The sequence below is a fragment of the Gopherus flavomarginatus genome, chromosome 7 (assembly GCF_025201925.1).
Source record: "Gopherus flavomarginatus isolate rGopFla2 chromosome 7, rGopFla2.mat.asm, whole genome shotgun sequence".
Lineage (NCBI taxonomy): Eukaryota > Metazoa > Chordata > Testudines > Testudinidae > Gopherus > Gopherus flavomarginatus.
The window spans coordinates 24,607,148-24,619,861 of NC_066623.1; the positions used below are offsets into that span (position 1 = coordinate 24,607,148).

The 12,714-nt window shown below is 38.0% G+C and overlaps 1 protein-coding gene across 3 annotated transcripts in view; it reads left to right on the forward strand.

The window, feature by feature from the left end:
* Nucleotides 1-456: 456 nt before the first annotated feature.
* The window catches only part of GABRA6 (gamma-aminobutyric acid type A receptor subunit alpha6), a 30,483-nt gene continuing 18,225 nt past the window's right edge, over nt 457-12,714 (forward strand). For all 3 annotated transcript variants that reach the window (XM_050962732.1, XM_050962734.1, XM_050962733.1), the window contains exons 1-8: nt 457-513; nt 729-847; nt 1,318-1,385; nt 2,819-3,039; nt 3,127-3,209; nt 4,407-4,550; nt 4,996-5,148; nt 9,507-9,766. In XM_050962732.1, coding sequence (XP_050818689.1) covers nt 476-513; nt 729-847; nt 1,318-1,385; nt 2,819-3,039; nt 3,127-3,209; nt 4,407-4,550; nt 4,996-5,148; nt 9,507-9,766 — 1,086 coding nt within the window. In that variant the 5' untranslated portion in view covers nt 457-475. The remainder of the gene's footprint in view (nt 514-728; nt 848-1,317; nt 1,386-2,818; nt 3,040-3,126; nt 3,210-4,406; nt 4,551-4,995; nt 5,149-9,506; nt 9,767-12,714) is intronic.

Here is a 12,714-nt window from a genome sequence, read left to right on the forward strand (position 1 = left end):
CAGAAGCTGCATAATAATCTCTCTGTGAACCACAAAAATAATAAAAGCTGAGGCCATTTCTAATATAATCTCTATCAGCAAGATGCCAGCGCTTTTCCAGATTTCCTAACGGGTCCCTGCTAATTCCATGCCAAAACTAGCAGTGGATTTCTTCCTTTTAATCTCCCCTAATGCCTTATTCGATTATTGTCACTGCTCTCCGACCGTGCACCGTCCCTTCAAACTCTAATTCCCCAACTGAAACAGTCAGACGAGGCTGAACCGCGGCGTGGAAATCAAACCGCGCGCACACACACGCACAAGAGGGTGCAGAACCAGAAGAGGGAGAAAACAAACAACTCCACCCGCACAACTGCATTTTTAGATCATAAAGCCCCGGGCATTCCCAGGGGAGAGAGGAAAAGATGGACTGTGGAACTTGCTCCAGTTAACTAGGCAGAAGGCTATCCGGGAGTCCCGACCGCAGTGCTGAAGCATGGCTTGGTTGTTCTCTTGGATGTGCATTACTCTCTGGTGAGTAAGCTCTTAAACAATACTAAAGACAATCACAGACTAAGCAACCCAAGTGCCCTGCCCGGAGTCGAGTCAATGGGGAAAAGGGGATGGGTGGCGGGGTGTATGTTTCCTGCTGTATTTCCGTGACCCTGGCTAAAAAAAAGCAACTGTTGACTTTGCACGGAAAGGGAAGGACTGGCTGGACGATGGCATTGTTGATGTGTTAATTGCAGTGTAGACAAGGCGCTGGGGAGCCAGACTGATGAAGGGAAACTGTACTCTGAAAACATCACCCGAATTCTGGATAAGTTGTTGGATGGATATGACAACAGGCTCCGACCTGGATTTGGAGGTAGAGGAAACCCAGTATCTTTAACTGTAGCTCTCCCCTCTCCCTGTGTCCAAAATCGATTTTAGAGAGGAAACAGTTGCATGCCCTGAATTCCTACCCCCTTCTCCTAGGGAAAGTCACAGCAGTGGAAGGTGTCCTCCCCCTACCCCCTTCAATATAGACGAGAAAGTTTGCATCTGAATTACCCCTTCAGAATGGAGTTGTTTACAGGAGAAACAATTGCTGTTGATTTACACAATCCAGAAGCAGAAGGTCAAAGTGAACATTGTTCCCTGCGTACACCCCGTTTGTTTTGTAATGCACTAGGGAACAAGTTCCTCCACAGCAGTGTTGCTGTGCCCCAGGGCCACGCTAATGTCCTGGACAAGGTGCTGTGGGTAGGCGGATTGCTGAGTGAAATCCTGTCGATAGCATACATCTCTTCGCTTGTGACCCTGGCGGTGCTCAGAGCTTGTTTGAATGTCCGCTAGGTGCTGTTACAGAAGTCAAAACGGATATCTATGTGACCAGCTTCGGTCCCGTGTCAGACGTGGAGATGGTAAGACTCATTATAAATTACATACACCAAGGGCTCGGTAACAGTTCCCTTTTTTTTTTGACATTCTCGCCGCACAAACCGTGGGATCTTTCCAGCATGGGAGCTGCGCTTGTCCCCGGCCCCGGTCTTGTTTTCCAGGATTCATTAAGGTGGCATCTGAGTGGACTGTCATTAGAGCAGATTACTAGGGTTTAATCTTCTTGACAATCCCTGCCTCTGAGGGACCGAGCAGAGAGCATTTTACTACTGGGTCCCATAGAGCGAGTTCCACAATGGTGTCAACCTAACTGGCCAGGCAATTTCGGCAGCATTTGCAAAGAACATTTGAGAGGAATGGGTTGCAAATAAGTTTGTTTCCCAAGCTAAGGCAACGAGAGCGACCGTTGCTTTACTGAGTGTTGAATGAAAGGAAGGCTTGGTTAAAGATGCATAAGCACCATTAAGAAGATTTTAGGCACGTGTGCTACAATACAGAGCTTTACAGCAGGGCTGCGTGTTAGGAAACAGACTAATAGTAAAATAAAGACAGGAGTAATTCGGGAATACTGATGATTTCCACCTTTTCCTTTTCTCAGTAAAGCAGTCGAAGCTATAAGGTGTGGTACCCGAACACAGGTAGCTGCAGACTCCTATAAAAGTTATACGTTTACAAGAACGTACATTGAAACCAATAGCAAGAGTTTAACCCATCGAAACTAAACCATTTCCCATGCTCCCCAAATAACCATGAAGTATATTTGCATTCTAGAAATGGTGTTCGCTCTCCAGCTATGAGTCACAGTGGCTGTGTATTCTCTAACTTGGGCGGTTACTGTTAGGTGTCTATATTTGGGCTTCTGAGTAACTTGTTTAGGTGCTTAAATATGGATTGAGGAGACTAACTTTAGAGGCTCCTTGAAAAGTTTGACATGAACATTAGAAAAAGTTTTTGTAAGCATTAATTTGCAATAGCACTATGAAGTAACTTGACATGCTGTGTAATCACACTAATGAATATGTATAAGATTTTTGTCGCAAATATGCAAAACAATTTGCATAAGAGATATTGAGGGTGTCTTTTTTTGTTCACTGTCACTAAGTACTGAGAGTTTCTTGTAGCAGTCATAAGACATATAAAACTAGACATTTGTATCTCTTTACAACAGCAGTCATTTGAATTAAATTGTGTTTTGTGAGAGCAAAATGAACTTTCTTTGTATTCATATCAAATTATCTGTTCAATGATTAATTCACAGCTCTTTATTAAAATAGTAAGAAAATAGGATATTTTTCTCATAGACTGACTTTTTTTTAGCAACTACTTAATGATAATAGGATTAAAGCGATTAAGCAGTGGTGAATGAAATGTATTACCACCTGTGTTGTGTCCTCCACTGAGTTATATTAGGTCAGTACTTTTGGCCATGACCTATGATTGATTTGTTTTCCTGTAGGAATACACAATGGATGTTTTCTTTCGGCAGACTTGGACTGATGAGAGGTTGAAGTTTAGTGGGCCAACTGAAATTCTTAGATTGAACAATTTAATGGTCAGTAAGATCTGGACACCAGACACCTTTTTTAGAAATGGAAAAAAGTCAATTGCTCATAATATGACAACTCCTAACAAACTTTTCAGAATTATGCAGAATGGAACTATTCTCTACACGATGAGGTAAGATTCTGCTGTGCTGTTTCCTGTTGAACTTGTTTTCAACTGTTAATGAAGGAACTCAGTACAATTTATTTTAATGTATTTTAGACTGACCATTAATGCTGATTGTCCCATGCGGCTGGTAAACTTCCCTATGGATGGGCATGCTTGTCCACTGAAGTTTGGGAGCTGTAAGTTTTTTGTAAAAGTTTCAGATTTTTTAATATATTTATTCATATTTGAACAACAGGATGTAGGGCCTGTTAGTGACTTTAAGAACTTGAAAATGGGGTCCTTAATAGGAGTTAATTAACTATAGGCCCATATCCCACATCAGAATCTGTTCATGCATACCACTAGTACTAGGACTTTGCATAGTCAGTGGAATCCAGGCTAGTGGATCTCATTGCAAGCTCATGGCTATAAACTGTATTGTGTTTTTTTGTTATTCTGACACAGTCAAGTGTATGCTGGTACCTTTTAAACAAATCTGCTGTTTTAGCAGTGAAGAAAGGTTATCTTTATATGCTCTCACTTATTAAAGAAACTGGTATATTTTGAATGAAGAACTATGCTGAAATGACCACTTGCAATCAACAGACTTTCTGCCCTCAGCTGGAGGGAACCACCTCTCTACTGTGGGCAATATCAGAGTGAGTGGGATACCTCTCAGGGCCCTGACAGTCTCAGAGACCCACATGTGTGGCAGATATACCACATCAAGAGGAGGCTTATGTAGAGAGAGGGGGACCCATCCTCCCAGGGAGCCATAGTGATAGTTTATGTTTCTTAATAAGCCCCTTTAATGGTAGGTAGATGGGTGGTGGTTGTAGTCTATGTAGCACAGAGGGAAAATAAATACAAAGGCCATGGGGACAAGATCACCTTTTATTTATGGAGGGAAACAAGATAAATATTGAGGGAGCACAATGCATTATGAATTGATAGGGAATTTTAAAATTAGAATAAAAAAGAACCTTAATGTAATTCAAAACCCTCAAGCTGAGGCATGTTATTAGTCTATGTTATGGGTTCTCAGCCTGGGCATGAGCACTGTCTGCCCTTCCTATGTGGCTAAATGGGCGAAAAGGGTCCTGTGGAGATGCTAGCTACATGGGAGCCAGGGCGAAGAGGAAGGTTGAGAAGGAGAAGCTATTATTACTATTACCCTCATCATTCCTGTCCCCCCATCCTGTTTGTTATGCTCAGGAGCTGAATCTTAATTAGAATTGAATTTTAATTAGATTAGAAAGAGTTTGTAATGGTAGGGACCAAGTGTCCTTATTTGTACAACACCTACCATAGTGGGGCCATAATATTTATTTTGGCCATTGGGCACTACTGTAATATAATTAATACTCTTGATTTTTTCCTCTATGATACCCCAGATGCCTATCCAAAAAGTGAAATCATTTACACATGGAAAAAGGGACCTCTGTATTCAGTAGAAGTACCACAAGAGTCTTCCAGTCTCCTCCAGTATGATCTTATAGGACAAACAGTGTCTAGTGAAACAATTAAATCTAACACAGGTAAGACATAGCCTCATGTAGAATTGACACATTAGAAAACACTCATTGGAAACCAACTAATTGCTTTCCTTTTTATCTCTTAACTGTTTACTCTTCTTCCCCTAACTAAATTGGCTGAAAATGTTTTGTTTGTTTCCTGCAAAAGATTGATTTTCAACATATTGCTCATAGGCGGGCAAAGTTTAATGTAACTTTCAGGAACACTGCTTTTTCAATAGCAGAACAACATATCAAAGTAATAACTGATTTACCTTTTCTCTTTATCTCAGTTGATTCACTTTAGCTTCTATTGATCAGCTAAACTTTATCATATAGTAGGAGGCCCATTATTCACCACTGCTTTCCTCAAAACACAACATATTAATATAAGACATTCCAAAGTTTACTCCAGTAATGTTCATTCATATATTGCCAAAATAACGCTGACATACTTGTCTCCTAACAGGTGAATACGTAATAATGACAGTTTATTTCCACTTGCAAAGGAAGATGGGCTACTTCATGATACAGATTTATACTCCCTGCATTATGACAGTCATTCTTTCTCAGGTGTCTTTCTGGATTAATAAGGAGTCTGTTCCAGCTAGAACAGTTTTTGGTATGCTGTGTTAAAGTCTCTGCAACAGCTCATGTCATGATTCCATTTATTCATCACCTTTCATTGCTTGTTTGTTGCAGGTGAATATTCACTTCAACTGCTCTATTTTCATCTGCAAAGGAAAATAGGCTACTATCTCATTCAGACATATATTCCATGCACCATGACTGTAGTCCTATCTCAGGTTGTGTTTTGGATCAACAAAGAATCTGTTCCAGCAAGAACTGTGGCTGGTATTAACGTTTTTACCATGAAATTCATTTGTTGTATTGAATCCACTGTATTGAACAGCTACTGTAGTGTGATGGGAATTTGTTTTTAAGTAGAGAAAGAAAAAACTAATGGATCCCAGGGAACAAAAATAAATAATTGTATTGAAACCAAATAAATAATGTTAAAAAAATTGTACTAGGAACAGAAATCTGTTCTCAGAAAATTTACATGGTCAATTTTGACTGTTTCTGTTGTGTGGTATCCATAGACATTCCAGGCAACTGTGCACGGAGAGTTTTAGAGTTAAGATCCACCATTCAGATTTGAGAACAGAGGTTTTCTCTTGATTTGTTTTCTGTTAAAATCAATACTTAGATTAAAAGAAAGGTTTACCAATAAAACTAATGAAAATTAAATATATAGTGTTAAATTGGAGAAGTCTATGAAAAGTTATGTTAAAAGAGTGACAAAACGCAAACAAAAACCCCCATCACAAGCTCTCTTATCTGCCTGTCTCTCATGATATTGGGCTGCCTTCTCTCCAATGGCTTGGGCTAAAGGGTGGACTATCAATTTTATATTTTGGATCCTCATATATATATTTGGCTTTTGTAAGTTAGACTCTTCTTCTGTTTACTTCATTCTTAATTTTGGACCTGTACTGTGCCCATCAACCTCAAAGACAGAACTTCCACCAACCAAATGGTTGAGAAGGACTGGAGTATAATTAGAGCTGGACAAAAAATTCTCATCAAAAATATTTACAGTGAAAAATGGGGAAAAATTGTAAATTTTAACACATTTTCCCCAATATCATTTTTCAACCAGCTCTAGATATATTATTGTAAATTCCTTGGAGCCAAGTCCTGTAGTCTTTGTACAGACCAAACTTCTGTATTTGCCTTTTATACTAAGATCACAGGATCTAGGGTCATATTTTCAAAAATGTTGGTTGCCCAACTTCAGGGGACAGGAGGATTGGCTTTTATGGGTCTCCCTTAACTGCAGTGGAACTATTAATATATGTACAGCTACTCATGTGCATGTTAGAGCCACTGGACACCTTGGGCCCAATTTTTAGAAGTGCCAAGCGCACACAACTTTCATTGACTTGAAATAGAGTTGTGCATGCTTCTTCATTCTTACAATCCCAACTGCAGTGTGGAATCTTACAATCCCAACAAAAATGTGGAACCTAAAATTAGAGACCACTTTTGAAAATTTGGAAATTAATGTTTATTGTCTTAAGTATTCAGACAGAACTATAAAGAATAAACAGATACTGGGATGAGTTGATATAATAGATTTTAAAGGGTGCTGTATTGCTATTGAAGTGCAGTGTGTATAGAACAAATGTGGGTTGACAATCCGACATCATAATATAACACTCCCAGTACTGCGTAGTTCATGGAACAGTTACAGATGATCGGAAGCATATCATGGCATAGTTGGTGAAATGTATACTATTCACCTGACAGGCTGAATGGGTGATTTGGAATTGCTCAGTCTATTGGGTAAATAGGTCTTCAGACTGATTTTTTAAAAAATATTTACAAACATCTGAAATGACAGTCTTATGAGCCATTTCAGACTGAAGAGTAAATACAGAATTAGCAACAGAGGAATATTCTTAGAAAACACAGTAAATGCAAGTGCCATTGCCAGTTTTGCTGAAAAAATAGTAATAGCAAGCCTGACACTTTGTACAAAAAATATACCAACTCCATCAGTCCTAACTCAGGACATTCAGTCCAATGACTATACTGAAAGTTTCTGCAGGGCAAGGACTGAAGGATTTATCCCCATTACAGCCTGAACCTGCAGTCTTTATTCGGAGAAAACTCCTTTGACTCCAGAGAGTTTCACCTGCAAAATGATTGCAGGCTCAGTTCCTTATTACCTAGAGCAAATTATCAGACCCAGTGACAAATCAGAGGTTTAAAATGGAAGATCTAACATCCCATTATGTATAACATTGGAAAATATTGATGTTATAATTATTATCTAAGTGAATTTGGCTTGAAAAGTCATCTGAATTTCCCCAAATTAAAGATTTAAAGAGGGAGGAAAGGAGAAATTAATGATGGGAGATTAAAGCTAGTTTGCAAAAACCAATTCCAATATTATATAAATGGGGCAACATTGTAAGCAGATTGAATCCCTCAAAAGGGTGCAAGATTACAGTCTACAAAAATAAGGAATGCTATGATCCCAAGATGAAGGGGAAGCAGGGGTCATAAAGGTCTGCTTGCTAGAAACTTCTGAAAGAAACAGTGTGGTAGGCAGAACCATCTCAAGTACAGTAATACTCCTCTGTACTGCTATGTACTCAAAAAGGGCAGTGGATTCCCAATATGCGCTTCCCTATATATATATATATATATATATATATATATATATATATATTACTCACAGCCTGGAGTGGAATAAAGAACATGCGTATTTCTAAGTATGTCCCATTAAGAGTCATATGCAAGTTATCCTTTAGCTCACACCCACTGTGTTCATGGTCTCACCACTTCATCCAGATTCATGTCTGTCTCAGAGTCCTCACAATGAGTCCCCTCTACATGAATATTTAGCTAATAGATTCAGAATGGAAAATCTTATGCACAGATAGATACGATCAGCTTTCTCTTGTTTTCGTATCACACTGGGAGCCAGAATATGACCTTTGAGCTATCCTATTCATAAAAATCTCAGACGTGGAAAGATTCTTAAAGCAAAATTTTATAATGCAAGTAGTGAAATAAAATGAGTTTTACAGTGATGTTAACTGAACTCTCTTAAATCTTACTGAGAAATATTTAAAATCTACAGCCAAAGATAAACAAATATCAATTGTACAATTTTTTCAACTGTGTTTTGGCATTCTGTGAGATAAGGCAGATTTTGTCAGTCCAGAGCATTTCAAGAAAATCATCTTCTAAAATCATGCAGCCCTTACTGATAGGAATCTGCCAGATTCCTAATATCTAAATTCCAGTACTGATAAGTATTTATACAGACACTGAATCCATCATTACATTACTAAATATTGTTAAATAGCACACGACCATGTTCTAATCTCAGCACATATAATCTTGAAAACTTCACCCATGTGCATATGTGAGTCATGGACTTTTCACACTGAATTATACCTCAGACTTATTTATATTTCTGTTATAAAAATGTCTGCCAAATTTTGGGGACAGGAGATATTGTTTTTTTTTTAATCTTCTATTTGCATTTTATTAACAACATGTTAGATTATGACATTGGAACAGTGGTACTCAACTGCAGATAGTTGACAAGCTGCATCTTGAGAGAGAGTTGCAGAGAGAACCCTAAAATAATCTACTCACATAGTCCAGAGGCTGCAGTGAGGTATTACATCAGTATGTGATGACACTGCATTCTCATTGCTCAGCATCAGTCATAGCATATTGATGATCAATACAACATAACATAACATTTTCTACCTCCCACCCACCCTTTCCTGATCATTGGAGGAGAGAAGCAGTGTTCGGCAATCTATTTACTTCAGTATAAGGTATCCTCAGACCCACCTGCCACTGTAAAGAGTGAACATTGATCTTGGAAGCTATCCTGCCACTAGTCTTGGGAGTTCTGCATGACACCTTATGTCCCTTCAATGTAACCTCAAAGTGGGATGGGTGGAGAAGGATGCTGAAATTACATGTTACTAAACTATAGTATTTTAACCTGGATTATTGCAATAGATAGTGCTCACTAACCCATAGATAAAATAGGTTTTTGAAAGCTGAGCTCTTTCCTTCTTATATGGGATTTGCCTTCCTACAACTACCTTCTCTAGAAAGTGGTGCTTCCAGGCATGCTGTTATATCCATGTTTTAGCATCATTCTAGAAAGAACACTTACCCAGCCAGTGAGTATCTTCACTTTACATTTGTGTACCATTTTAAAATATGGCATACAATCTAGGATGGCTTATTCACTATGGTTAGATATACAAATATGAACTGTTTGAAGCACAAAGAGTATTTTGCAATCTGTTAATCAGCTGATAGGGAGCATAGTAATGAAACAATAGGAAGTGTAATCTATATATTTATAACAATTTATAAGCAATATGGATATAAGCAAAATCCTAATACCTTAATTTTCATTCTGTTATTTTAAAGGGATCACTACAGTTCTAACAATGACCACTTTAAGCATCAGTGCGCGCCACTCTTTGCCCAAGGTGTCTTATGCTACTGCCATGGATTGGTTCATAGCTGTGTGCTTTGCCTTTGTCTTCTCTGCACTTATCGAGTTTGCAGCTGTCAACTACTTTACCAATCTTCAGACTCAGAGAGCAATGAGGAAGGCAGCCCGGGCAGCAGCACTAGCAGCAGCACTATCAGCAGCAACTGTACCAGCAGAGGACGAGATTATCTCGGTAATTGCTCATTTTTCTAATAATAAGCATCATATAGGATGAGACAGCCAAAGTAGTGAATGCAAAACAATTGAACAATGTTAAAGTGATCTTAGTCTGGAACAGATTACATAACTGAGTCACATCAATTCAAATGTCAAGGAAGTTATTGCTCTAACGTCAACAGGTGAAAGCAGTTCATTTGTAGTTGTTTGTATTAAGTGGAGATATTCTTCTTCAGTCATTCTTATTTATATAAAGCAAAATAATTAAAGAAAAACAACATTAGAGTGTTACACACAAATACTTTCTTCAAGCAATGCTGTAAGTACTGTGATTCAGGGAAATAATCACCAGTATGCAGACTACATCATAGTAAGATTGCAGAATTTGCAGGGCACTGTTCAAAAAAGAGTGAGAGCATGCATTGGCTAGATGGTTACTGGATCACTGTAATATACATACCATAAGTGGGTCAGTTGGGGGAAGGAGAATTAGCTTTTACATAAACTTGGCATCTGTTACTTGCATAAAGAGCTGTGTTGGCGGAAGCTTTGAGAAAGACACAGAGATACAGTTTTAAAGGAAGAGGGGTAAATATTCAGCACATTAGAGAGACAGAAATACTTTCTTTTATCAATAGCAAGATATGTTAAATGGTTGAAAATTGGTTTTAAATATTTTCCCTACCAAGTCTCCCTAACTAATGCTATAGCCTGCATTATCACCAACTTCAGTTTATTTATATGCACAACACTAATCCAAGCTAAGTTAACATTATCGTCATCTCCGGTTACAGATAGGGAACCGAGGCACATAAAGATTAAGGGACTTGCCCAGGGTGACCCAGAAAGTGGGTAGCACAACTGAACCCAGTTCTCTTGAATACAATTCCACTGCCTTAACCACAAAGCCATCCTGCTTCTCCATGTCAAATCTCAAAGTCCCTAGCTAAAACATTTCTATTTAAATATACTTTAGTACAACTTAAACTGTAATAGGTTAGGTGTATCTCAAACCATTTAAAAAGTAGTAGGGTACATTTACTAACAAAGGTGTAGTTGTACAGCCTGTTACTGTTGCTGCTCCCCATTGAAATAAAAAACAACATTTCCTTGACATCAGTGGCAGAAGAATTGGGCTCATAAATCTCATGGCTTGTCTAGAAAAACAGCGTGTGGCAAACTGGGGTTCAAGTCTACAGTGCACCAGTAGGCCATCCCCTAGCATGCTTTAATATACTTCTGTAAAGCAGAGTAGATTAAAGTGTTCTAGGGAACTTTTACTGCATGGTAGCAGGGTGTATATGGACAACTAGCATACTATAGATTTATATTGCAGCTTGCCGCACACTAACTGTGTGTCTAGGCAAGCCCGCAGTGCATTTTAATAAAGATTTGTTTTAGCATTGGGAAGAAACAGGAGACTACAGAAAAGACAGACAAAATAAAGAAAAGCAGATTATTCTCATAACATCTTTTGTCTTTCATAAAAATTTAAAGAAACTGTATCACACATTACAACTCAGAAAACAGAGTTTTTTCCTGCCCAGATTGTGTAAAATGAGGTTAAAGAACTTCCCCAAAAAAACTCAAGCAAGACTGACTTGAGCAAAGCTAGTCCTGTGTGATAGAGTTTGCAGAAGTTTGCCATAATGGATAATGAAAAAGTAGATTTTCAATTTTGAGGAAACTTGTAAATAAATAAGCGTAAAGTAAATCTAGATGTGCATGTTGAATATTTACATTTTTATTATTCTAAGGAAACCTTAATAATAACTTGCCTCATCACAACTTACAACAAAAGCAGATAATATATTTGTTAATGTTCAGATGAAATAATTTTTTTCAAATGTCATGACATTTGAGAAAGGCTTAGTTGTTATGACTGAATTATTATTATTTGACCGAGGACATTATATATCCTATGGGCAATATATTATAACAGCAAATTAATGCTACAAAGGTAAAATGCTACAGATTTAAAGACTAGGAGCACTTTAAAAGGTTTTAAGCCCTCCCTCCTTTTTTTTTCCCCAAATATAGCTTTTTCACAGGAAATCACTCAGGAAAATATCAAAATACTAAGTTAAATAGATCACCTGACATGACATAGCAAAAGAAAATATTAACAAAAAGCACATCCCTATCTTAGAATAAGAACCCTAAACTGGAAAGACATTTCGGGTCTGAGTCCCTGAATAATGCTCTTCATCATTTGTTCCATTTAAAGACCCAAATATATAAAGAAAATGTAATATGATCTATAGAGTGTCCGTTATATATAAACAATGAAATTAATTCAAAGAGGACAGAAGGAGGAGAAAAGAACAATGTGATAATGGTCCATAAAATCCTGCATTCTTGGAGAAGGGAAAAATATAATTTTACACAATTTAGAGTCCAAACACAGTAGGCAGAGACATCAAATTATATCCAGTAAAACACTTACTTAAGTATTGCAGTCATTAAAATTCTGAGATCCCAGAAGAAAAAAATTATATTAGAAGATCCAACTCCTGTTCATAGGTAGACAAATTTTTGCCTCATTTTTTTTGAAGACACCAATACATGCAGTGGAATCTGAATAAGACAAGGTGGCTCAAGGAGGCCTGGCAGGAAAACTTGTCTGACGTAGTTCCTATTTGTTGTTCCCAGAAGTTGCAGTGAGGAGGCCCACCCACAGCACTGGTTGCCAAAGGCATCATGAGCCTGATCCTCAAGGTGCTGAGTGCCCTCAGCTCCCAAAGAACAGAGAGTTTAGCAGAACTCAAGAGTCTCTAGTGAAAAGAACATTACATTCATGTTGCAAATGTTCAATCAAATACCAAAATCCAATCAGCACTTTCATTATTCTCAGCCTCTTCATCAGTTCTCAAAGTCCTCATATTGGGTTTCAGAAATTTACAATCCAAGGTTTTGGGTAGGATTCTGCTCTCTCTTACTGTGAAGTCAGAATGGTGCAAAACC